General features: G+C 52.6%; 1 protein-coding gene across 1 annotated transcript in view; it reads left to right on the plus strand.

Annotated features, from left to right (window-relative positions):
* Nucleotides 1-26,793, plus strand: part of Niban2 (niban apoptosis regulator 2) — a 48,457-nt gene that overhangs the window by 10,461 nt on the left and 11,203 nt on the right. Inside the window, exons 2-5 of the mRNA XM_021193044.1 lie at nucleotides 18,817-18,947; nucleotides 22,621-22,749; nucleotides 24,106-24,211; nucleotides 25,199-25,366. Coding sequence (XP_021048703.1) covers nucleotides 18,817-18,947; nucleotides 22,621-22,749; nucleotides 24,106-24,211; nucleotides 25,199-25,366 — 534 coding nt within the window. The remainder of the gene's footprint in view (nucleotides 1-18,816; nucleotides 18,948-22,620; nucleotides 22,750-24,105; nucleotides 24,212-25,198; nucleotides 25,367-26,793) is intronic.

Consider the following 26,793-nt stretch of genomic DNA (forward strand, 5'->3'; position numbering starts at 1 on the left):
CCTGAGTTCAATTCCCAGCAACCACATGGTGGCTCACAACCATCAGTAGTGGGAGCTGATGCCCTCTTCTGGGGTGTCTGAAGACAGCGATAGTGTACTCACATACTTGAAATCAATCAATCAATCGTTAAAAAAAACAGCGTTCAGATCAGGATTTGTGTGAGGACGGGGGTAGGTGGGGGCTCTAGCAGGAACCTGCATATCCAGGAGGGAGAAGAATAAACTATGGTTGTATAGTGCGAACCCCACTTTCCCTTTCCCCCTGTAGGGTACAGGCCAGGAAGCAGGCCACACAGTCTGAGTGCCAAGGAACATGTGTCAGCTCTTTCCTCTTGTTTGTGTCTGTCCCTCTGCCTACCTGTGCAGTGGTCACTAGGCCCGTGTTGACAGCTCAGTCGTGTGACAGCACCGAATAGCTGCAGTGGATGTTAACTGCACAGAGACCTTGCCGAGTGACATAAAACCTGTTCAGAAAGCTGACGTGGGCCCAGTGTAAACCACATGCTGGGGACGAGGCTGTGACATAGGCTTAATTTTGTGGGACTCTTGTGCAGGCCAAGGGGGTTCCAACAAGCACTGGGGTTTGTGTGACAGGCAATGCATGTTTATGCCTTTCTAAGTACATGGCAGTGAACACGCTATCAGCCCTGTGCAGGAGGCTCTGTGTCTGCCTGTGGTGATGGGGTGGTAGGAGGCTAATCCTAGGGACAAAGCGGTGTGACTTTGGCACTCTCCTTGGAGCTTCAGGTGACAGTAAGGTGGGAACACTGGCCCCATTTCTTGCCTCTGGGGTATCTACAGGTGCTGAGAGATGCCCCAAAGAGCGCTTGGCTTATGCCATGTACACACGATGACACTCTAACCAGATGGCTCTGAGCTTCTGATTTTTTTTTTTTTTTAGTTTCTTTTTTTCTTTCTTTCTTTTTTGAAAGATTTATTTATTTTATGTATGTGAGTACACTGTAGCTGTACAGATGGTTGGCGCCTTCATGTGGTTCCTTCATGTGGTTGTTGGGAATTAAATTTTTAGGACCTCTGCTTGCTCTGGTCAACACCTCTCGCTCTGGTTAGCCCGGCTCGCTCCGGTCAAGTCAGCTCGCTCAGTCCCTGCTTACCGGCCCAAAGATTTCTTTATTATTATACATAAGTACACTGTAGCTCCAGCAGAAGGCTTCAGATCTCATTGCAGATGGTTGTGAGCCACCGTGTGGTTGCTGGGATTTGAACTCAGGACTTTTGGAAGAGCAGTTAATGCTCTTACCCGCTGAGCCATCTTGCCAGCCCTGAGCTTCTGATTCTTGTATTTTACCGCCCCATGCTGGGAATACAAGCACTGACTCACATCCCATTTCCTATGGTGCTGGGGACAGCGCTCGCTCGGCACCCTGTGGGTGCTCTGCAAGCATTCCGCCATCAGAGGCCCATCCTTAGCGTTGAGGTTTGTTTTGAGACCGAATGTCACCATGTATCTAGGCTGGCCTTGAACTTGCAGCATTCTTCCTGCCTCTGCCAGCCTCCACTTTCCAAATCCTGAAATTTACAGTGTTCTATGTAGCTGAGCTTGTTGTGGAACTCACTGGGTAGACCAGGCTATCCTTGAAATCCTAGAAATCTTCCCGCCTTTGCCTCCTGAGGGCTGGGATTAAAGGTAGGAGCCACCATGCCCAGCTCTGTGTGTCTGTGTTCTTTGGAATAAAGGGAGTGTGGGGAGAGTTTAAGCTTTGGGCATCCATGTCCTACTGGACTCGGGAAAGTTTGCTCACTGTTGACAGGCACCTGAGGTCCACCTTGAAGCTTCTGGTGGATATTGGATGATTTTTTTTCCCTCTAGCTTGGGCTCTTCTGGGTTCTCAGGTGGGAAGACTGAAATGATCTTAATGTCAGGAGGCTAGTAGGGTCACAAGGTCAAGGCCAGCCTGGAGTACATAGGAGACCCTGTCTCAGAAAGAAAGGAAGAAGGAAAGAAAGAAAGAAAGAAAGAAAGAAAGAAAGAAAGAAAGAAAGAAAGAAAGAAAGAAAGGCAGGCAGGCGGGAGAGGGGCAAGGAGGGAGGAAAGAAGAAAGAAGAACAAAAGGAAATATTTAACCAGTCTTACCCTCTATTTCTTCACTGAGAAAACTGAGACTCTGAGAGGGAACAGAGGAGCCCACAATCTCAGAGGCCGCAGAGCTGGATCCAGGGCGCCTGACTGCCCTCCATGCCGTGGCCCAGCCCCGAAGCAGCCAGGAAGGGTGACTGGGCTCAGCCAGGCTGCAGAGGTTATAATTTTGAAAATTGAGTAAATAAACAAGTTCTCAGCGAGCAAGGCAGGCTCTGTGCGGCATCACAGACGGGCCTGTGTCTGAGGACAGCCCCAGCTTGTCCACTCAGACAGAAAACTGTATCTGGTTAAAAATAGCCAAAGCGCCACTCTCCTCCCACCCTCACCCCTGCCCGTATTTAAGGCTGCCAGGAAAAGGGGAGGGGGACAGATTGCCCTTCCTTGTGTGGGAACGACCATAGGACAGCTCCCCAGGCTCTGCTCAGGACAGTCACTGTGTGACTTTGGTCAGGTCTCCTCGTGTTTCTGGGCCTCAGTTTCCCCTTCTTAAAAGCAGTGGTGATCCCATTTCTTGGTGACAAGATGGGAAGATGGTGTGGGTCAAGTGTGTACACACAGCAGGCCCTTTGTATCTCTCTGACCTGACCGGGGCCTCAAAGGCTGCTCTTCTATTCTTGGGCTGAGGAGGGGGCTCCTGCACCGAGCAGAGGGGTTATTTTCTTAACGAGCCAGGGCCCCCCCAGCGCTAGGGAGGCCAAGCCTCCTTCCAGGCAGAGTTGCTGCAGGCAGCACTGCCAGGCTTTCCTGTTATCCTGTGGAGAGTGTAGTGGAATCCAAGACCAGCTACTTGGTGTCCTGCCCTGCTGGCCCGGGCCCCTCCACACACATGGGGCCCAGCCGACTTCCTGTGCAATTAGGGGCTGCTGCCACCTCTGCACCCCCTGTCCAGGTCACATGGAGAGCTTTTAAGAGGCTAGCTTTGTGTATCAAGAGGCCAATCAGCAATAGATGGGCTGAGAACTGTGTGGTGCCTTGGACCACCCCTGCCTCCAGTCTGAGCCCATAATACAATGTACTACCTTCTCTAGACCCTTCTAGGCTCTTCTGTACCTTGCAGTGATGTTATAGATACTAACAGACACTACAGGACTCTCAGCCTCCTTCTGTGGTCCCCAGTGCTTGGGCTGGGGCCCTTGGCCGCCCAGGTGGCCCTCCTTACTAACATTTGTAGCATCTGAGGATTGGCTCCTCTGGGCTCCCCCTGGGCTTCCCTGGGTGGACAGTGGCTTTGGTGATGACAGCCTGCTTTTCCAGCTACTGGCCAAGCACCCTTAGGTCAGTAACTGTCTCCTTTGTAAAGGATGTCACTGATCCTTAACGGTTGCAAAGGTTATGAATTTGTGTGTGTCTGGGAGTCATCACTCTCGTGATGATGGGCACTTGGTGCTTACTACCTAGCTAGGTGGGAATAAAAAGAAGCCACGTGGGGCCGGAGAGATGGTTCAGCGGTTAAGTGTACTCGTTGCTCTTGCAAAGGGTCCAGGTCTAATCTCCAGTCCCCATGTGGTCACTCACCACCAGCCCTAACACCAGATCAGAGGGAGTCGAAGCTCTCTCCTGATTTCTATGGTTTTGCAGCTGTTGTACCCATGTACACGCAGGCCAAACATCACGCAGACAAAATATAAACTTATAAGTAGATTATAGAGGGACAGATGGAGAGATGGGGGCGGTGCACCACTCTCCAACCCGGAGCATAAGGACCTTGGAACCCTCTGCGTGAGGGCCTGGGGTTTGTGGTCCACAAGGGTGGACGGGTGGAGGGCGTGGACTTGACTGCTTTCAGATGCAGGAGAGCCCGGGTTTTCTCTCTGTTCCTCTTGGAAGGAGCACTCTGGCCCATTGTGTTTGCAGCCATATGCACAAGGTGCGTGCATCCACACGGGGTTTCCTTCCTCTGTCTCATTCTCCTTAACGTGACTCACTGGCTTTCAGATCTTTGTTCTCATTCCAGAGAGTAAGGCCAGGGATTTGGACAGCCTGGCCCTCTTCCTGGGCTCCTGACCCCTGTCTCTGGACTTGGCTGAACTCTTAGTGTGACAGGCAGTGGTCTCTGCCCCATTTGAGACTCCCGTGTACTTGGCACTGAGTTGGTGGCTGCCAAGCCCAGAGTCCTAGGTTCTGCCTGTGCAAAGATGTGTCCAGTTGACTGCTGTGAAGTTGCCACCTTTCCCTGAGAGCTTGCTTTTGTCCTGTGGGATAAGAATTGTCGTTTGGCCGGGCGTGGTGGCGCACGCCTTTAATCCCAGCACTTGGGAGGTAGAGGCAGGCGGATTTCTGAGTTCGAGGCCAGCCTGGTCTACAGAGTGAGCTCCAGGACTGCACAGGGAAACCCTGTCTCGAAACAAAACAAAACAAAACAAAACAAATTGTTGTTTGCTCTCCTGTCACAGATGGAACAGCTTCCTGATGGCCTAGGGTCCCCTGAGTGGATTTAAGACCAAGGCAAGCACTTTTACCCTCTTAGTGACTTTATTCCTTGTTACGTGTCTTAGAGAGGTGTAGTAACGGGGTCCTGTTGCTGGCTTCACGCAGTGCTGAGGTTGGGATAGTAACGGGGTCCTGTTGCTGGCTTCACGCAGTGCTGAGGTTGGGAGCTGAGGTTGGGATAGTAACGGGGTCCTGTTGCTGGCTTCACGCAGTGCTGAGGTTGGGAGCTAGGAGTTTGTGTCCCTCGGCAGAAAGATAAGTTGCTGAAGTTGCTGTGGCCGAAGCCTTGGAAACTTCTTTTTTTTTTTTTTTTGTTTTTTGTTTTTTGTTTTTCGAGACAGGGTTTCTCTGTATAGCCCTGACTGTCCTGGAACTCACTCTGTAGACCAGGTTGGCCTCGAACTCAGAAATCCGCCTGCCTCCGCCTCCCGAGCGCTGGGATTAAAGGCGTGCGCCACCACGCCCGGCAAGCCTTGGGAACTTCTAAAGGCCAGGCAGGAAGTGGTAACCTGAAGAGATTGGTGGTTTATGGACCCACAAGGCTTAGAGGAAAGAGACTAAGCCCTGGGTTAAAAACCTATGTAGCCACTCTACAAGGAGATTTAACCCTAGCCTAGTATGTAGCCAAATGGTATGGCAGGATACTGCCTAACCAGGGGAGTGAAACAGTGTATCAGTAGGTACAATCCAACAGTGTATCAGTAGGTACAATCCAACAGTGTATCAGTAAGTACAATCCAACAGTGTATCAGTAAGTACAATCCAGCAGTGTATCAGTAGGTACAATCCAGCAGTGTATCAGTAGGTACAATCCTGCAGTTTAACGTAGCCCTAAGAAGGGAAAGAATAACCCCCTACCCCCAAGCCCCAAACAGGGCTTCTCTGTGTAGTCCTGCCTGTCCTGGAACTCAGATCTGTAGATCAGGCTGGCCTTAAACTCAGAGGTCTGCCTGCCTCTGCCTCTCAAGTTCCAGAATTAAAGACATGAACCTCCCCCCCCCCCCCGCGCCTGCCGCCCCCTGTGTCCCTTCCTGCTCTTACCCGGGTGCTAGAAATCCAAACTCAGATCCTCTTGCTTGCACAGCAAGCATTTCACCTGCTGATCCATCTCTCCATTCCTTTCCTGATTTTCTTCCCCTAAAGCAGTAAACATATCAAATTAAAAAAAGAATAGTGTGACCCTGTTGGTTATATTTCTTGGAGAACAATTCCAAGTTTCTCTCTGACTCCAATATCAGAGTCACCCCGGTCTGACAAGAGCCAAAGGAAAGTTTGCAAGTGCAGGGCAGGGTCTAGAGAGGAGGAGGAGGAGGAGGGAGGAAGAGGCTGGGGTTATCTGTCTGTCAGGTGGGCATGGTGGTTAACTACACCTTGTAGTTCTGTGAGCTTCATGATGGATGGGATGCTGTGCTTGGCAACAGAGACCACCCTGGAAAATGAGCTGAGCTCCCTGGCCTCCATTGTCTGAGCCCCTGAGGCTTTGGCGGAGGGGCCTCTGAGCTAGGACCTGAAGGGTGGGGGAGGGGAAGAGGTCCTAAGTACTGGTAAAAGAAAACCTTCCAGTAGGTGTGCGCTCTTGCTGACTGCAGCCACTCTGTGTACAGGACACTTGATAGTTGTTTTGCTAAGTGCCATCACGTGTCCCTGGGAAGGGCTAGGCAAGTGGACTGCCGTGCCTGCCCAGGTGAGTGTCTGTGTACCCCAGCCTTTCAGTGTTGGGGAGACACTGTTTGCAGAGCTGGCCTGCTGCAGTTCCCCAGGCTCCTCAGGTTCAGGAGCCCTTGACAGTGATGATCAGGAAGAGGAAACAGATCTGGGGTTAGGTGACAGCTTTAGTTGGCATGCTGGGTGGTGACCTTTTCTACCATTGATGTGTGACCTAGGGCTGGGCTGGCTCTATGTGGGCAGGGCCCTACCTTTTAGGCAGTTCTGGGACTATCTGGCCCTCAGTTAATCCAGCCCCTGGGGCTGGGCAGGGGCTGAGCCACAGCTAGAGTTAAGCTTTCTGGGAAAACCCAATTGTCTTTCTGTATCTTAGGGTTTCTGGGAGAGGGAATTGTGGAGCTCTGTGTGTGACCTCACGTAGTCAGAGGACTGATAAGTATGTCTTTGAGGTGGCTTAACAGTTAAAGGTGTTTGCTCTGCAAGCTTGGTGACCTGAGTTTGATCCCCGAAGCCCACATAAACTTGGAAGGAGAGCCAAACATGGTGACACACCTTTAATCCCAGCACTCTGGAGGCAAAAGCCAGCCTGGTCTATGCAGTGAATTCCAGGACAGCCAAGGCTACACAGAGAAACCCTGTTGGGAGGGCCTGGACCCTCCTAAAGAACTGAAGACAATAAGTGTCCCTTCCTGTTACAGTGGCAGGCCCAAGGGGTCGCTTAATCTTAAACTGATCCCAAGTTCCATCTATCCACCTAGGGTGCATAGATGTCTTTAACTGTTACCATCCTCTTATCCAGGACAGAAGCCTGACCAATCATGAATACAACTTGGCTTATTTTATTAATTCATTTTGTTTTGAGGCAGGGTCTTACTGTGTGGTTCTAGATAGCCTCGAACTTGTGATCCTCCTGCCTCAGCCTCCTGAGTAACTGGTACTACAGCTTCAAGCCGCCTTACATAGCCTTCTCTATAGGAATGTCTTTGTGCTTGCCGCCGCAGCCTGGGGTTGAGTTTCTGTCAGTGCAGCTGCAAGCACATGAGTTGCACTGGCTCATCTTCCTGTCTCCACTGTTCCCTGTGTCTTCTTCCTCCCTGACTTGGAGTTAAACCGCCTCCTTCTCCTCTTGTCCTCAGGCTTGGGCTCTAGGGATCTTGGGATCTATCTGAAAACTGTAGATAACAGTCTGTGTGTTAGATAAGTGCATGCTTGCGTGAGTCCATGAGTGTGCGTGCGTGTGTGCGTGTGATGGGTGGGTGTGCAGGGAGGGGCCTGACATTTCCAGGCAGCTTGGGAAGAAACTAGGCGGTGGACTTAGAGAAGGACAGTGATGTTACAGGCATCCAGAAGATACATGATAGCAGCCTGTGGTCCCTTCAGTCCTTTCTTGTTGGGGCTGAAGTTACTGGAATTTTCTATTTATTGGTTCCTATCAGAGCAGCACCGGCACTTACAGGCTCTCCCTGTCAGACAGACAGGGTGCCAAGTGCTCCTGGCACATCTTACTGGGTCCTTGCAACTTTTATTGTTGTTAAGACAGGGATTTTGTGATGTAGCCCAGGCTGACCTTGGATTTGTAATTTTGCAGCCTCAGCCTTTCTGGTGCTGAGATTCAAGCTTTACCAGTGCTGCAGCGGGCTTAGGTGGGTCATTTTTAAAAAATTATTAAAAAAAAATTTTTTTTTTGAGACAAGTTTTTCTGTTATATAGCTCTGGCTGGCCTGTAACTCACTAGGTAGATCAGGCTGGTCTCAAACTCACAGAGATCCACCTTCCTCTGCCTCCCTGGTGCTGGGATTAAGGTATGCACCACCACACCTGTCTGGAAGTGTTCTTCTTCCCCTTCCTCTTCTTGTTCTCCTCCTCCTCCTCCTCCTCCTCCTCCTCCTCCTCCTTCTTCTTCTTCTTGATTTTATTTATTTATTTTTTATGTATATGACAAGTACACTGTAGCTGTCTTCAGAGACACCAGAAGAGGGTGTCAGATCCCATTACAGATGGTTGTGAGCCACCATGTGGTTGCTGGGAATTGAACTCAGGACCTCTGAAAGAGCAGACAATGCTCTTAACCACTGAGCTATCTCTCCAGCCCCTTGCCTCTACTTCTATGTGCACTACAGCTGTGCTTGATGTCTGAGGTGATCTGAAGGACGTTTATTGGACCTCTTGGAACTGTGGTTGCAGATGGTTGTGAACCATGATATGGGTGCTGGGAATCGAACCCAGGCCCTCTGCAAGAGCAACAAGTGCTCTGAACTGCTGAGCCATCTCTCCTGCCCCTAACTTACATTTCTTGGGAGAGAGCTTTTTTGAGACGGGGTCTGTCTGGCAGTCGTGGAACTCACTCTGTAGACCAGTCTGGTCTCAAATTCACAGAGTGCCACCTGTTTCTGGCTCCAGAGTGCCATTAACCCAGGCTGGCTGGACCATTTTTAATGCTCATTTTATGGAAAGAAACCGAGACTCAGAACACTACAGCCAGTGGTGGAGCTGAACATGTGTGGTCCCAAAGTCTAAACTGTTCCTGCTTAACACCTCTGGGGCACAGTCCTCTTCGGCCTTTGCTTGCACATCTCTGGTGGCTGGGACCTCCCTCTCTGCAGGTCACCTGCCCTGTTCTGGGCATCAGATGCAGGTAGAGCCCTTGCTGAGGCCCTGGGTGCTGTCTTTGTTCACATGCAATCTAGCTTGAGTTTAGTCAGGCCAGACTTCATCCAGGGGATTTTCCAGACTCTATGATTGCTCATGGCACGGCACCACCCAAGCACGCCCCTTCCTCCCGTGCCTGGAGCTCACCCACTAGGAGACCACCTGTGGGAAGGAGCTTAGACACAGAAAGACAGACAGACAAGATGCAGCCTGGGGCACAAGTGACAGATGATCAAGCTCTTGAGGATCTTGGATTCCCAGCTGGTGCTGTCTTTTGGGATGATGACCCATGGTGACATGCTGTGTCTGGGTGGGGTGTGTGTGAGGTGGCACCCCCATCCACGATACTGTGGGACGAGGGCTGTGGTTGGGTGAGGTCTGCTGGCTGTTTTCTGTTGGGTCCACTTCCCCTTTCTGATTAATTAACCTTTGAATGACAAGGGCCTAGGAAAAGTAGATGGTAATCATGTTATGTTTCCCACTTCTTGCCCTCTCATCTCCCTCCACCCTGAGATAAGACGAGGTGCTGCTGCTAGAGATCCACCTGCCTCTGCCTTCCGAGTGCTGGGATTAAGGACCAGTGCTGCTGTGCCCAGCACATTTTCCATCTCTCTCTCTCTCTCTCTCTCTCTCTCTCTCTCTCTCTCTCTCTCTCTCTCTCTCTCTTTTTTGAGACAGGATTTCTCTGTGTAACCCTGACTGTCCTATAACTTGCTTTGTACACCAGGCTGGCCTTGAACTCAGAGGTTTGCCTGCCTCTGCCCCTCAAGTTCTAGGATCAAAGGCGTGCGCCACTTCTCCCGTCTATGTCTCCCGGTCATTGTTTCTTGATTGCTCTGCAGAAGGACTGGGTAGCCCCCGCTAAGTGACAGGTGCCCTGCCCTAACCACTAGTGCTGGGTGGATGAAATGGACTCCTTTCAACACTTCAAGTGCTGCCATTGGCAGCGTCAACTCCTGTTTGTCAGACTCTGTGGAGTTACTCGTTTCATTTAATCCTTCTGACACCTGGCGAGGCGGGGGACTGCTTCTTCAGGTGGACAGCAGGGGAAACTGAGGTTCAGACAGACTGAAGCCATGTGCTCTCTCCTGGAGCTGGCGAGAGGTGGGCTTATCTGAAAATGCTATCTCAGTCTGGAGCTTGCTGTCCCGTGGAAAGCCCTTGGTCTACCGAGGGGTGGGAAAAACAGATTCTTGGTTCTTGTATGTCTGAAGACTTACCCATCGTGGGGTCGTTTTTACACATTATGTGTCAGAGGGTAGCTCGTGGGGGTTAATTCTCCTTCTACACTGTGGGGTCCTCACTGAACCGAGGTCATAGCCTTTACCTGCTGAGCCAGATATCATGTTGTTGTTGTTGTTTTGTTTAACGTTTATTGATATTTATTTTATGTATTGATACCACATGCATGCCCGACGCCTGTGGAGTCCAGAAGAGGGTGTCTGATTTCCTGGAATTAGAGTTCCGGCCACTTGTGAGCACCATTGTGGTTTCTGGAAACAGAACTCAGGTCCTCTGCAGAACCAGCACGTGCCCTTAACCGTTGAGCCAGCTCTCTGGCACCATTACGGTTTCTCATGGACAGTCAATCTCCTTCATTAGATTCCTAGGGCCCAACCCTGGAGACACAGAGAGCTCGGAGGGTGGGCATGATGCCAGTCCTGTGGCAGGCCGGGGGTAGGCTGTCCTGCTGTGGGTAGATACTGCTGTTGGAGGCCTGGGCCTCCTTTCTCTGTCTGCTCCCCCAAACCCAGGGACGTCTACATCCTAGCCTCCTAGAACAGGCTGCCAGCTGGAGGCTGCGGGCACAGAGCTGATGCCAGGCAAGTGGGCGGAGCTGGGGCGAGATGAGAAGGCCTTTGTTTCTCCTGTTGTGTCCAGATGGGAACTGCGTTTCCCGACAGACAGACAGAATTTCCCGACAGAAGTGGAGGATGTGAAGAGAAGTCCCAGGTGCTCCCCCGCTCCACGCCCACATGTTTCCCCCAGTCTCCTCCCTGGCAGCCCTCTCCACCCCTCAGGCTCTCCTGTCTCAGCTGTTAGCCTTCGTGAGACCTGTTGAGTTGTTGCTGAGTTCTAGTTAAATATTTGCTAACTGAGAAGTTTGCAAGGCGGCTTTGTGCGAAGTTCTGGGTGACTACTCCCAAATCTGTCTTTGGATAAGGAGACCCAGCCCTCCCGGGCCTTCAGAGTCCTTTGCAGGTGGCCTTCTTGGCATCTGGAACTAGATAACCTTTCCCCCTGGGGGGGTCATTGTTTACATGCCTGTTTAATGGGTCAGGGAGAGAAGGCAAGGCCAGGCTTGGGTCCTGGGGAGTGAGTGTGGAGAAAGCCTGGAGACCTGCTTCCAATTATCCAGGCCTCAGTCCCCATCTAGCCATGGTCAGCTTTCCTGGGTCCAGGAGGGTCCTTCCCAAAGTGCCAATGGCCTGTTAACAAGGGGATGTGGCAGCTCAGGAGTCAGCCGGTGCAGCCCACTAGATGCCTTGCCCACTAAAATAGGACCCCTCTCTTTCAGAGTTCTCCATTCCTGTTTGGGGTAGCACGCGTGTGTGTGTGTGGGGGGGGGGGGGAGGTCTGTGACGCCACTCCTGGTTTGCTCTCTTATATAACCCTGGGCAAGTCACTGAATATCTCTGAGTTTTGGATCCCTCATCAGAGAATGGGTTTGTCAGTTTGTCCTGGTGGGGGTTAAATAAAGTCATGGTGACGATTCTCAATTCTCGCTAAAGTGCTTCAGAAAGCTGCCTCAGTGCTGGCTCTGGGCAACTGTGGCATGCATTAGCTCATGCTATGATGACTATAATTAGATGCAAATGGAGAACCAGAGAGAGCCTTGTGGTAGGGAGCAGGGCAAGGCAGGCTGACTGAGATTCTAAGCCTGGGAGTTGTTGAGGAAGGGTGTTCTGCCAAAGGGTGTATCGTAGGAGAGAGCGCAGAGTGGGATTCACTTGTGTCCGTGGGACATAGCCAGGGCAGGGGCTGGGGAGGGCAACGGGACTGAGAACCTCTGCCTTGGATTCCATTCCTTGCTATCTGCTAGTGAACTGCAGCCTGTCAGGCCTCATGCACAATAGGCAGACAGTCACCACTATACTGTGTCCCTAGCCTTGTGCTCTATCCATCTCTCACAGTCTGTCCTCAGTGAGACGGCAGTCTGTCCTCAGTGAGACGGCAGTCTGTCCTCAGTGAGACGGCAGTCTGTCCTCAGTGAGACGGCAGAGTCTCTATCTATCCACCCTTGCCATTTAAGAGTGAACCAAGCCCACAGCAAGCACATACACAGGCACACCTTGGAGCTGTGTTCAGAGGGAGGGGGTTTTCTTTGTTAATTCCTGATCTTCAGGAAAGAGGGTTAACTCAGCCGGTCTCTTCAGGACACCTGCGGTGAGAAGGGAGCAGAAAGCTCATGTGACATCCACTTTCCCAACAAAGAAGATCTGTGTTGGATGTTTCTTCATCCTCCGGAGCCTCCGAGGCCCCAGCTTCTGTGCTGGCCTTTCAGTGTGAGGAGTCTAGGGTGGGCGTGGAGCTTGTGAGAGACTTCTCACACGTGTGGATAAGTGGGGAGCACCCACCCAGCCTGGGGATTTCCAAAGGAAGAGAATCGGGACAGGATGGGGTGGAGCTGAACGATCAGCTCCGGTACTGTGGTTATAATAGGAGCCATCCCTTTACCCCAAGGGCAGAAGGAGCCTTAGGAAGCTTGTGAGCCTGGAGGACCAGGCAGCTCCCTCCTGCTCCTGGAATGGGAAGGGCCAGAGGGAGTCAGGAGTAAGTTTGAGGCTGAGGCAGGTGTAAGTGGGCAGTGACCCAGCTGGGGGCAATGGCACGTGGTGCAGGCTGAGCTGAGGTGAGCTGGCCTGTTGACTGACCTAAGTCAGCTCATAGTTCTGACGGGTCTGGGGCCCAGAAGCTGGGGCCCCTTGCTGAGGACACCCTCCTTCTGGAACATCTCAGGAAGGGGTCTGCATCAGCCCCTCTTCTCTGGAACAACTCCCTTCTGGACCAGGCTGATGGTCACACTTTCTCTTCCTGACTCTGGCTCGACATGGTCCCTGCCTGCTGGTCCCAGCTCTTCTTCTCTTGGGCCGATTATGCCCCTCCCCCATGCTGGATGATGAAGCCTGTCATTACTATTCCTCCCAGCTTGTACCTGATTACAGGTCCCAGGCAGGAGCCCTGCATCAGCCCTTCTGACAGAAGCCACCCACAAGGCTGCTGTATCAGTCTCAGAGGGACATCCTCCTCAGAGGCTGACAGTGACAGTCTTGGTGGTGGGTGTGGAATGTCTTTCCCCAATTTTGTTTCTCTGTTAGACTCAAACTGTCCTGAGTCTGTGTCGTGTGTGTGTCATGTATGTATGTATGTATGTAGTATGTATGTATGTATGTGTGTATGGCTAAGTCGGTGGTGCTCTCCTTGAATGCGGGAGGTCCCGAGTTTGATCCTTAATGCTATAAGGAAAAAAAAAATGCTCATACTTTGAGATGGGTGTGGTAGCTCATGTTTTTAATCCTAGAACTTGGGAGGTGGAGGCAGAGGGCTCAGGAATTCAGACTCATTCTTGGTTACATAACAAGCTTGAAGCCAGCCTGGGCTATGTGGGACTGTAGCATTTTCCTGGGCGCCAGGGAGACCTAAGTGGTCCGGGAGAAAGACTTTAGGTGAGACACTGAGACCTTATCGGTTGGGCTGTGCTGTGTGACTCTAGCAGCATGTGACTACCTCTCTGGGCCTCAGTTCTTCTGGCTGTGCCAGTCAGATGGTGTAGTTACTGGTATTTGACTCCATGATATGGGGAACCCCATCTCCACCTACCTCAGTCCTTAGTTTCTGGGGTGGGTGGGTCATCATCCTGGCTACCTCCCCCATCTCCCTATCTGGAGTCCTCCCCAGTGCTCCAAGAACCAGGCAGGCCAGTTCTGAGTCTGCCCCACCCAACAGGTGCTGTCACCTGCTAGGTTTCAGTCCCCATGAAACCCTGAAACTGGGCTGGGCCTGGTAGTGAGGCTTGTTCCACGAGCCCACTGGAGGGACCGGCCAGACCAGGACGAGTTTGGCTCAGTGCCCACATCTGAGTCCAAATCAGGGCAGGGCTTGCGTGAAGTCCCTGTGGTCCACATGAAGTCGTCTGCCCTCCTGGTTGGAGATTGTCTTCTTTGTCCTAACGCCATCGTTGTGGAAGGGGACTCAGGCACAGGTTCCTGGGTCCCGGACCTGGGCTCAGCTCCTGCTTTCTGTACTCGTTCATGAGGGCCTGAGTTCTTTGCATTGCGTCTCCTTAAGTGAAACTTTAGAGTCAGTGCACCCGTGGATAGAGATCATGTAGGGTTTCTACATCGGTGCAGCATGCCGGGGGCTCACCATGTAGAAACTGCTTAGACCAGCATCCAAGCATTTAGGGTAATGGTCCTCAACCTGTGGGTCTCTACCCCTTTGGTGGCCACATGACCCTGTCATGGGGGTCGCATATCAGATGTCCTGAATATCAGGCATTTGCTTCACGATTCAGTAGCAAATTTATAGCTATGAAGTAGCAATGAAAATAATGTTATGGCCGGGGGTCACCAGCACGTGAGGAACTGTATTAAAGGGTCACAGCGTTAGGAAGGTGGAGACGCACTGGGTTAGGGGCTCTTCCTGTGGCATGTCCCCCCAAAGGACCCCTCTCTGCTTTCCCCATATACAGCTTAACCTGCAGAATGGCCCTGGTACCCCTCTCCCAGCTCCCCAAGGCTTCAGGGAACGTCAGGGCATCCAGGGACCCTTGTTCTTCATGGCTTCTGCTATCTACACAGGAACCGCTGTGACCCCAGGACTGTCACTTTGGGGAATCAGAGATCATCACTCTTCCGGCCACTGAGCTGCTGTTAGTGTCGGTCATGTGCACTGTCCTTGTGAGGCCCAGGGCTTTCTGCTCATTGGTCTGCTGATTTCCTCATCCCCTCGTCACTGATGTGCCATCTTGCAGAGATGAAAACAGAGAGGGAAAGGGCCTCCGCTGGGGCCTCGTAGCCCTGTGGGTGGAACTGGGACTTGAACCCAGAGTCTGTCCTGGCAGGCCCATGTGGCAGTGGAGCCCTTGCTGTGGGGTGTGTCCTGTCCACCTCTCAGTCCCCCTGCCCAGCCTGAGGTGGCTGTGGTCAGCCCCTGGTCTGAGTCACCAGCCCATTAGTGGAGGAGCTGAGACCAGTATCTTGGTTTGCTCCCAAAGCAAGGGCCGAGGTTCAGATTAGGGCTTTAGGGCATCTAAGACCTACCTGCCCGTTTTAGCCCAGGGAGGATCAACAGGGAGGGCATCTCCAATAGGTAGGAAGGTGCCCTGCCAGCCTTGACTACATGGGAGCAGGTAGGGGGCTAGACCAAAGGCTACCCTTTCTGATCTGACATCCACAGATATATGGCCTTGGGGAAGGAAGGCTCTTGGCTTTTCTGAGCCTGGGTGTCCTCCTCTGTAAAAATGGCCCAGCCCACTTTACTCCCCCCTGGGCCTGGGTAGGGACCTAGAAAGTAAGGCTAGAGCCCCACAAAGCCACCATGTGGCAGCATGAATGTCCCTGGGGATGGGGGACTCTGGACAGGCTTTGGGGGAAGTAAGATTTAAAGCCGACTTCTTGCTGGCCTGGGATGTGGCTCACGGTGCTGTGCCCACCTGGTGCGCATGAAGCCATAGTCCAGTCCCCAGCAACGGAAAAAACAAAACAACCAAATCCCACTTCGAACTTGGTGTGGTGGCACAGCTTGGTAACACCAGTACTTGGGAGTTAGAATTATCTTAAGTCTGAGGTCAGCCTGGGCTCCATAGTAAGTTCTAGGCTAACCTGGGCTACATGGTGAAACTCTCTTCACTCAAAGAAACAACTCTAATTTCTCCTCCCAAAATACCTCTTCCCTTTCCTCCCAGGCTGTGTGCCTCAAAACCACGTGGGCTGGGAATTCTGGACTCCATAGTGGGATTGACTGGTGAGGCGTCTCTCAGGGTCGCCCTTGACCATGACCAAGGTGTAGCCCTTGATGGTTCCAGCTGTGTCAAGACTCACGTGGCTCTGTACTCAACTGGCTCAACTGCAAGACTGGGGTCTTCAAAACTTGTCTGTATGCACACAGGCATGCGTGTGTGTGTGTGTGTGTGTGTGTGTGTGTGTGAGGCCACATCTGAGGGATAGTGCTGGCAGAGGGGAGCAGAGATGGGACACCCAGTCCAGGTTGGGGTGGTCAGAGGAACCTGAGAGCCCACACTGGTGACACACACCCACATGGCTCTACTTCCTTAACTCCTATTTTATCAGGTCTTTGGGTTTCTTCCTTCCTTCCTTCCTTCCTTCCTTCCTTCCTTCCTTCCTTCCTTCCTTCCTTCCTTCCTTCCTTTCTTTCTTTCATTGGATTTTTTTAAAAACTATAAAAGTTACTCCTGGTAATGAACAGCTTAGCCCGTCTTTTGCCCTATAGTTGCAAGCTGAGCACTGCTATAATTAAGACTAGTGTTTTTGGTGCCCTGGGCTGTATGGCCCTGCCCGTGTCCTGCCCGATCTGGCCCTATGAAGGGCTCTGTGATACCTGGTTTCTAAATGAAGAACCCAAGGGTCTGAGAGAGCTGGGCAGCCCACACCTCACTCTCACCCGGCCGCTGGCAGCTGGAAGGCGGGCCCATTAGTTTTCAGGTCCCCACGGCTCCGCGAGCAACAGTGTCTGGGGCTGAGTCAGTGCACGAGGGTGGATGAAAATATGCAACCTGGTGGGTGAGGCCAACCTGCACCCATAGATGGCCCCACCCAGGCATCTGGAGCATTGCACTAGCCTCAGGGTCTGGGTCCAGGGTGCCTGAGGTTGGCTCTCTCTCATCAGGCAGGGCCACAGCCTGCCTCTCCACTGCCCGCTGAGGTTCTGTGGGCAGTGGTCAGAGCCCACTCGGGTCCTAAGCGCTCCCGTCTTCTGTGGTCTAGTGAGTCTGTCACCCTTTCTGGTTCAGGGTAATCTTCAGGGTGGTGTGTTGGCCTGGGAAACCCTACTTAGTGTCTGCCCCAAACCCATGCACTGGGGTGTCTCCAGAGGCCCGGAGGAGATTTGAAGCTGATGTGGGCAGGTGTGGAGAGAGGTCTGCTCCGGCCACCTGCAGGTATCCAGGATGGATGCTGAGTCATGGAATCCTGACAGTCCCCTGGAGCTAGCTGTGTGCAACAGGGAGACAAAGGCAGGAGCTATGTATGATAGCTCCTGCTTGTGATCCCAGGGCGAAACAGATTGCTATGAATTCCAGGCCATCCTGGGCTACATAGTGAGCTTCAGGCCATCCTGGGCTACATAGTGAGTTTCAGGCCATCCTGGGCTACATAGTGAGTTTCAGGCCAGCCTGGGCTACATAGTGAGTTTCAGGCCAGCCTGGAATATACAGTTAGACACTATCTCTTAAGGGTTGCTAAGTAGCATTTACGGGGTTGGCACCATGAAGAGCCCCTAAGGAAAGGGGACAGCCTGGACTTGGGTTCCAGAGCCCAGTAGATAGGGAGGTGAAGCCTTTCTCGGCCTATGGCACTGACTCATGCCTTCTCCTGTGTGCCCATGAGAGGCTTAAGTCCAGGTTAGAGCCCCATGGTGTGTTGCTGACCCTTGGGGTTCTCTTTGCTCCCCAAATCCCAAATCTTCACCCTTTGTGTTTTGAGGGTGCTTCCTTAGTTCCAATCACATGGTAGTTCTTTTCCAGCTGACTGGCACGTCTCTAGAGTGTGCCTGTGGCCTTCCCTGCCAAGCCTCTTGCGTGACTCTGTCCACCACTGTCATCCTCTACCCGCTTTTCCTGGGGTGGTGCCAACTCACAGATTATCACGCTTCCTGCCACTTGCCTGCCACTGTCCTTGGGCTCTGTCGTTGTCCCCACACAGATATTCTTATCTTTGCTCCATAGCATAGGGCCATTGGTACACCCCCTAGATCCCTACCCTGGGGTTAGCAGCATGTCAGCGGTAGCCCTGGGGGTGCCGGTCCCATGGTCATCTCCCACCCTCCCCCTTCCCCTGCCTTACTGTCTCCAGGACAGCCCCATGCTCTCTGACGGGCTGGTTGTTCCCCAGGCTTTTCACAAACAGGCTCTGCGAATGCACCCTTTCTCCCCCCAAATTAGGATGTAGCCAGACTTGGTAGATAAATTCGAGATGTGTGTTTGAATCACGAGTGTATGATTTCCGAAGGTCCGGAGTTCAAATCCCAGCAACCACATGGTGGCTCATAACCATCCGTAACAAGATCTGACGCCCTCTTCTGGAGTGTCTGAAGACAGCTACAGTGTACTTACATATAATAAATAAATAAATCTTAAAAAAAAAAAAGAAAAAGAAAGTGAGGTTTATCTGTACTCCAACCCCTCCACCCCAAGACTTGAGCCCGCTGCCTCTCGTCATCTTTCCTTTTCACAGATAGGAATCCTTGTTTAGAGACTGGGCTCAGCCTATGACACTGTTACCTTCTATCTGTCACGGGTTTGCCAGTTGCTCCCACCACGGCCTGGCATTTTTTCTGTCCTGGGAGAATTGGTTGTGCTGGTTAGTCATGCCACTGCATGGTTAGCTGGTGCTTGCTCGCCTGCAGAGTATCCAAGGTGTGAACACACAGCTACCGTAGGGGCCCCGGCCCCACTCACCACAGCCCTGTCTACCCAGGGGAGAAAGCAGTCTTGCCCGCTCACTTGGTGCTGGTTCGGTTGCTGGCGAGGCTAACTCTCTAACAGGCCTGTCGGGTGTGGTTTTCTGTGATGGCCACTCACCAGCTTCCCGTCAGGAGTGGGTACCTACCTTGTGCAGACAGCTCATGACCAAAGCCCTCGTCTGGCATGTGAGAGAACAAGGTGACCAGCCCCAGTTTGGGTGAAAGGATATTTGTGCTTTGTGTGGACGGTTTTTCAGGCGGGACTTTGCGGGCCTGATTCCCCAGGTTTCCATGGCAACCTCACACTTTTATTCATCCTTCCCTTTCAGAGAAAACTGAGAAGATCCTCACGGAGTTCCTTCGTTTCTATGAGGACCAGTATGGTGTCTCCCTCTTCAACAGCATGCGCCATGAGATCGAGGGCACCGGGCCACCGCAGGCACAGCTGCTCTGGCGCAAGGTGAGAGGCATAGAGAGAGGTCTCTCTCTCTCTCTCTCTCTCTCTCTCTCTCTCTCTCTCTCTCTCTCTCTCTCTTTTGGTTTTTCAAGACAGGGTTTCTCTGTGTAGCCCTGGCTGTCCTGGAACTCACTCTGTAGACCAACCAGGCTGGTCTCGAACCCAGAAATCTGCCTGCCTGTGCCTCCCAAATGCTGGGATTAAAGGCGTGCGCCGCCACTGCCCAGCTTCTAAGGGCCTTCATAGGTTGAGGATAACCACCCCTCACTTGCTCCCTAGTCTCCGCTGCCAGTGCCACCCACCCCCACTGCCAGTGCAACCCCTCCCCCAATCCCAGTGCATCCTCTTCATTGTCACAGCTCCATTCTGCAGTCTTGACCTGTCAAGAGAGATGTGACAAAACCCTGGTCCTGCTTCCTCCCCTCCATGGAAGTGGCATGCACGGTCCCTGCCCCGCAGAGCCATCGACACTGTCCCAGGCCACATGCTCTAGGTTCCCTCCCCTTAGAACTGTGCGAGCAGATGCTCTCCCTGACCTCATCATTAATAGAATAATAATTATCCCGTTATTAGCGTTAGGGCTGGGTTTGCTGAGAAAGCTGCCTGGATCTACCCTGGGGTGTCAGTGTGGCCTGGAGTGGGGACCCTTGTGACAGGCCTGGAGGTGACAGGGCTGGGGTGAGGTCAGGAAGGAAACAGTGGGTTTGGCTGCTAAGTTACCCAACTTGAGGCGGAGGGTAGGTAAGTGGCTGGAATTCTACCCTGGAGCGCTCTGAAGGGACACTGTGCTGGCGGCAGGGTCAGGTGCTAAGGCTGCGTGGTCTTTCTAGCTCTACAAACCGCTCAGGGTGACAGCCAGCGACAGCCGACAGGAGAGCCTCAGCTGGTCTGGAGAAGGCTGCTTCAGCAAGGTCCTGGGGGTGGGGAGGGGTTGACTGTGAGAAGGGATTGACAGACAGAGGGAAGGGACTGACAGACAGGAGTCTTTATGTACAAAGTCCCAAACTTAGCCCAGTGACTCTGGAGGCAGACAGAGCTGGCTTAGATTCCTAGCCTACGATCCTTTCTTCCCCCATCTCAGCCTGCCCTGCGGGGAGAGAAAGGCTGGGCTGTTGGTCTCCGCTCCGGGTGTCATGACTGACTGTAGAGCAGGGGTGTTTGAATATGGCCGCTCTCAGCCATGGCACCTGTAATTCAGCCGAGATGAGCAGGGCCTCGGTTACTTCTCCTATCTAGAATGAAGGTCACAGGCAGATCCAGTGTGGTGACACAGAGAAGGCACCAGGCCAAGGAGGGCGATATCCTAAAATCCTGTTGTAAAACAAGAACAAAACCGAACAAAAACAAACAGTGCAGGATGCCCGGTTCCCAAGAGCCCAGGGCGAGTGGGAGCCCGTGCTGTGTTAAGCATTTTCTCTGTGTTTGGCTTGTCATGCTCACGGGGCTGTGTGTTCATCCCGCCAAACAGGCTGTGTAGGCAGATCGGTGGCCTGAAGGTGCTCATGGTCCCTGAGAGGTCCTTGGTGTCTCATGAGACTGGCCACCACGTGAAGTCATGGCACCGATAGAAGGGAAATAACATTAGTCACCAGGATGGTCACAGTCATTGTCTAAAGAAACAATCACAGCTGTAATAAGAGCAAGTGGGTCTGGGTGAGGTGGCCGGCCCTCGATCCCAGCACTCAGGAGGCTGAGGCTGGAACAGCGCAAGTTCAAGGCCGGTCTGGTGTAAACTCACCTCACACCCCAGCAAGCAAAGCAATCGATAGTTGTTTTGCGATGAACAGTTTCTCTCAGTCTCTTGTCTACTCCCTGCTCTGAGGGTCACTGGGGCACTGAGGGGCTGGGGCTGAGGCTGGGGAGTCACTTCTTTGGTGCCTGTGAGGGGTGGCCAGGCTGGCCCTGAGTTGTGGGGTCTGAAATAATTTGTACCTCCTGCAGGCCTGCTCAAAACAGGACTCTGCCATTTGGGAAAACAAACAAACAACAAAAAAAACGCATTTTCCCCTTTCGAGATAGGGTCTCCTGTAGCCCAGGCTAACCTCAAACTCCATTTGTAGTAGAGGATGTCCCTCTGCCTCTACCTCCCTCCTGAATCTGGGATTACAGGCTTGCTTGTAACACCTCTGTTTACCTTTGAAGAAAAATCTTCAAAATAAAATGTAAGCCAGCAGCCTGGCAGCCTCTGGGAGGTGGCTCAGGATCTGGGGGGTTATGCTTGGTGGAGGGGTGCAGAGTCTGTCTTCACAGCTCAGGCATTGTCTCTGCAGTCCCCGGCCCGGGGCCTTCCTGTTCACCAAACAGATGCCCAGCTGAGCTAGCGGGGCTGGGCCTTCCCAGGGTGTCAGGAAGACCCTGGCTGCTCTTTCTAGAAAAGACGGATTGGAGGGCTGGGTTTCAGAAGTCTAAATATAGACCACCAAGTGGGAGTCTCCACTCTTGGGCAGAGCCTGCGGTGGGGGAGGGGAGCAGACCCTTTTTTTTTTCCTGTAAATATTTTCTTCTGGAGAGGAAACTGGTCTTGGGGTCTATTGTTTGAGCACAATGGGCTCTCCTTTTAGGAGTGCAGCTTTCCCCTAGGAGCAGCGGGGGGCAGCTAGGGAAAGGGGCCAGGGAAGAATGCAGAAGAAGGGGCAAGATCCCCAGACACAGAGGCCTCAGAGCCCTGGCACAAAGTCCCAGTTTTCCCCATCGATTCATACAGCGCTCGGCCATTTTGTAACTGGTACCGTGCTTATCATAGAATAAACAGAACTTGCCCAGAATTGGCGATCTCTAGATTCTCCTGGCTCCCATAATCCATTTCAGCTTCTGTCCCTCCCTTCCAAAAGCTTCCTTGATCTGTAGCTTCAGCTTCGGCCCCCACCCTTGGTGTAAAGATATCCCACTGCCAATGTCCAGATCAGTCCGGAAGCTGGGCGTGCGTGCGTCTCCTGCACTTGGCGGATTCCTGACGTGGCCACTCTTTGTCTGCTCGCAAGTGCTTTGCCGGGTGCCTGCTTCCTTCCTGTCAGCCACAGTCCCTAGTTTACAGAGAGGGAACTAGCCGCTGCAGTCCCCCGTGTCGTCGTGGGGTTTCATAGGACTGTCTGAGCCTGAGCGTGTCTACAGCCCACACAGGTCTCCTCTCTGCCTGGATGCTGGTCCAGCACCTCTCCCTACCCAGACTCAGGGATGCCAGCTTGGCCAAGCTGGGAAGCTCTGGATACAAGTTCAAGTCTTCATTGCGCTGAGGGGAAACTGAGGCCCAGAGCCCGGCAGAGGCTTACTCAGGCATTAGGACCATCCGGTGTGGCCTGTGGGTGTGTCCTCCAGCTGGGCGAAAGCCCTGGGTGACAGTGGCAGGTGACTAGAGGAAGCAGCCTGCTGCCCGATTCCCTCCCCAGGACCCCTAGTCTGGCATGGTTCTGCATGAATGTCCAGACTGGGTTCCAATCTTACCCTATTTGAACCCTGAGTGAGCACCTCACTCTCCTGAACCTCAGGCTTCCATCCGTGCAGTGGGTACAGTGCAGCCTAGCTTCGGAGTCCTGACGAGGCCAGGGATGTGGTGGTGGTGGTGGTGGTGGTTTGTGTGTGTGTGTGTGTGTGTGCTGCATGAGGAGTTATATAACGCAGACACTGATGGCTGCGCTCCCACCTTGTTGGGACCTCCCCTGTTCCCTCCTGTTCACAGGTGCCCCTGGATGAACGCATCATCTTCTCCGGAAACCTTTTCCAGTACCAGGAAGACAATAAGAAGTGGAGAAACCGCTTCAGCCTGGTGCCCCATAACTATGGGCTGGTGCTATATGAGAACAAAGTGGTGAGTTTGGGGTGTGCCGGCCGCCCACCCTCCTACAGACTTACCTAGTTTTTTTTCTTTTTTTAACTTTTGAAAAAAAATTAATTTATTTTTGTTTCATGTGCATTGGCGTCTTGCCTGCATGTATGTCTGAATGTATGAGGGCATCAGATCCTCTGGAGCTGGAGTTGCAGACAGTGGTGAGCTGCCATGTGGGTGCTGGGAATTGAACCCAGGTCCTCTGGAAGAGAAGGTAGTGCTCGTAACTCCTGAGCCATTTCTCCAGCCCACTTACCTGGTTCTTACTCAGCAACCCCCATTCCACCATCTGAGGCTCTGGACGCCACGCCTTCCCTTTCATGCCTACCACAGGCCATTTCTCCCTGGAAGTTCCAGGACAGAAAGCAACATTTCTGATGCTTCTGCACTTCTCCAAGTCTGCTTGGCCTCGGGCTCCCCTCTCAGTCATTTCATCCTGCGTCCTGCTGTTGTCCTTCTAAGCCCTCCTTAAGATCATCCTGCTCTCCGGTCACTGCCAAGCCCTACAAATGCCTGCATCACCACCCTCTGCCTGCCTCGGTCTCCTTCCTGGCTCTCCTTCCCGCCTCTCCCAGATCGGGCTCCTTCCTTATCCGTCAGTCACATCTGCCAGCACCGTGCAGTCTGGCCCCCTGTGCCATCTCCTATGGGGTTCCTGAAATCTCCCCAATCCTCCATTCCCTGATGTGTCTGAGAAGTGATAGGGACTGGCTGTGACTTGCCTTTGCTCTGGGCCCCTCCAGGAAGTCCCACCTGGTGATATTACAAACTTTATTTCCTCGGTCAAACACTTGTCCAGCGCCGCCCTAAAGGCAGGCCTGTCTGAGCTGCTTCAGAGCAGATCTGTCTGCCCCCTGTGAGCGGAGCTCCTTCCCCTTTGTATCAAGGAGAGCTGCACACTCGAGTCTCCTTTGAAGCACTGTGGCACTCAGAGCCTAGACATTTGGAGCCGAGGCAGTGGTCAGAGACCTTGAGTTCTGGGGACAGCCCTGGTTCATGGCCAACATCTACTTCCTGTCGATGTGAACTGGAGAGGAGTCACGAAGCATGCAGTGTCCCCAGCACAGTGTCTAATATGTAACAGACAATGGAGACTCTGGTCACAGAGGTCTTAGTGACAGCCATCAGTGTCACTAATAGGCAGCTGCCCCAGCATGGCTCCTTACATGCTAAGGCACCGCGCTGATGAACATTTTATGTGACTTGCTCCTCCTTCCTCTAGTACCCAGCCCCAAACCTTGAACCGGTAGCTGAGTGACCCGTGGGGCCAGCTGGAAGCGAGGTTTGTGCTTGACTACCTCCTGAACCTTGAGGCCCCATTTCTCTTGCTCTCTTCAGGCCTATGAGCGGCAGATCCCACCCCGGGCCGTCATCAACAGCGCGGGCTACAAAGTTCTCACCTCTGTCGACCAGTATCTGGAGCTCGTCGGCAGTTCCCTGCCAGGTAAAGAACCAGTGGTCTCCAGCCGTCCTGTCCCATGTAGGCCTAAGGATTGGCCAGGGAAAGGGATGACCTGAGCCCGTGCTTGGGTGCCATTCTGCCACGCGTGCAGCCAGCGGGGCTTAGAACGTCAACACATCTCTTGAACAACCCGAGCCCCCAAAGAGGAGACTCGAAGGCCTGCGAGGTGGAGTTTGCCTACACATAGAGATAGGGTCTAGACCTAGACTCAGTGGGCCCAGGGAAAGATGATAACTCTGCACCGAGGTGCCGAGGGTTTCTTCCATTCTTCCCAGCCTACTGAGGCTTCCAGAGTCTTACACAGTCCGCACCTGGGACTTGGGACTGAAACTTATGTGGCAGTGGATGCTGGGTAGGGGGTCCAACTTCCTAGGTTCCAGGACTGAGTCTCAGTCCTTTGAAGCCCCTCCTCCTCTGACATCGGGTTCCTCCGCATCAATTGAACCCTGGCTCTGAGAGAACCCGAGGGCCTCGGGTGGGCTGTGTGAGCAGCTATTCTATCCCAGCCACCCAGAGCGGGGCCGCGTACAACTGTTACTGTCATATTACTGACCACAGCAGTGAGCCCAGGGCCTGTTATCTTGCTGGACCTAAAATATCCCTGAGAGCCAAAGAGATAGAGAAAAATTCCTTTGTATTTATTTTGTTTGCCCACATGCCTCCCTCCTTACCTGGATATTTAAACCACCAGCTTGGCCTCTGCCATTGAAATTTGAAGAGAAACTTAAGAATGTAACGAGCCTGACCGTGTCATAGTGTCTGACACACAAGCAAGGTGAATGCCACCTGTTTCCAGTTCTAGGACGAGAATCCACACCGATGCCAGATTTCTCAGTTACTGTGGCTGGGCCATGGGGTCAAAATGTAGGCGAGCTGCTTCCTTGCTGATGTGATGTCCCCAGGACAGGGCGTCTTCTCTAGGCCTGAGCTTAGACCTCAGTGCAGCTGTTCACATCCATGTCTCTACAGGGACCACATCGAAATCAGGCTCCACCCCCATCCTTAAGTGCCCAACGCAGTTCCCTCTCATCCTGTGGCATCCTTATGCCCGACACTATTACTTCTGCATGATGACGGAAGCGGAACAGGACAAGTGGCAGGCAGTGCTTCAGGATTGCGTTCGACACTGCAACAACGGTGAGATGCCAGCAGGCGACAGTATTTACTAATGTGCTGGATGGCGACACCTAGTGGTTGTGTATGGAATGGCTAGCCTGCTCTAAAATCTGCTCACATTTCCCTGTGGAGGTTGTAAGAAATGCTCTTAATCTTCTTCCTTGATGAATACTTGTGTGTTGCCAAGGGAACATTACAAAACTGTTCTCAGAACGCTGTGGCTGTTGATCCCATGGACCCCCCAATCCCAAAATCATTTTGATTTTGCCCCCCCCCCCACTTTTTTTTTTTTTTTTTCTGTATCCTTGGCTAGAACTCACTCTGTAGACCAGGCTGTCCTTGAACTCACAGAGATCCACCTGCCTCTGCCTCCTGAGTGCTGGGATTAAAGGTGTGCTCTGCCGCTGCCCGGATTTTGCCGCTTTCTAGCAATTGATGTTAGGAGACTATAGTTACTGTTGTTGCTGTAACAAAAATACCCACCAAAAGCAACTTAAAGTGAAAGGAGGTTTATTTTGTCTTTCTTTACAGGGTACTGTAGTCCACTGTGGCAGGGAGGGCATGGTATGTGTATGAGGCAGCTGCTCACATTGCGTTTATAGTCAGAAAACAGAGCAATGGACCCTGCTCTCTGCTCCCTTCTTATTCAGTCTGGAAGCCCAATGCATGGGTCGCCACCCAGATTTAGGGGGACCCTTCCACCTCAGCTAGCCTACTCTAGAAACTTCCTCTCAGATATGCCCAGAGGTTTGTTTCCACAGTGATTCTAAACCCTGTCACACTGCCAACCAAGGCTAACTTGCATGGCGACTGACTTCCCTCTTGGGTTCTAAGTAAAACGGTGGTAAGTGTCCCTTGTGGACTTGAGGGTACTGTAGCCTGCTTGTGATTGGTCAAGATTTTTGTTTTTTATAGCTGGATATAATGGTTTCCGGGGGATCCCTGTGAATTCCAGAGCTAGCCTGAGCTATGTAGTGTTTCTAGGATAGCCTGGGCTACACTGGGATCCTGTCACATTACACACCAGAATATTTCTTATGATGCAGTTTCCTTCTTTACACATGGTAATCTAGAAAGATTCCTCTTTCCTCCCCTCATTTGTAAACCTCTGCTCCGACCCTTCGGCTCGCTCATGTGTTCCGCTAACATTTATGGTCTCTATTCTGAGCTGGTGAAGGGAGAGCAAGGCACGCACCCTGCCCATAGCCAGCCAGCTGTGTGATGGAGAGACAGATGGGGCCCAGATGAGCCATCAGGATGGTGTTCTTTGTGCTGGGCACTGGGGGACGTGTTGGGGGAGGTGCTGCCCTGAATGGAGGGAGGAGGTGATGGATAGGCAAGATTGGGCAAGAGCTCCCCAGAAGAGGCTGTGGCCCCCATAAAGGGTGGCTGGGAACAGAGACAATACTGTGTGTGTGTGTGTGTGTGTGTGTGTGTGTGTGTGTGTG

The sequence above is a fragment of the Mus pahari genome, chromosome 3, assembly GCF_900095145.1.
Source record: "Mus pahari chromosome 3, PAHARI_EIJ_v1.1, whole genome shotgun sequence".
NCBI classification, from domain to species: Eukaryota; Metazoa; Chordata; class Mammalia; order Rodentia; family Muridae; genus Mus; species Mus pahari.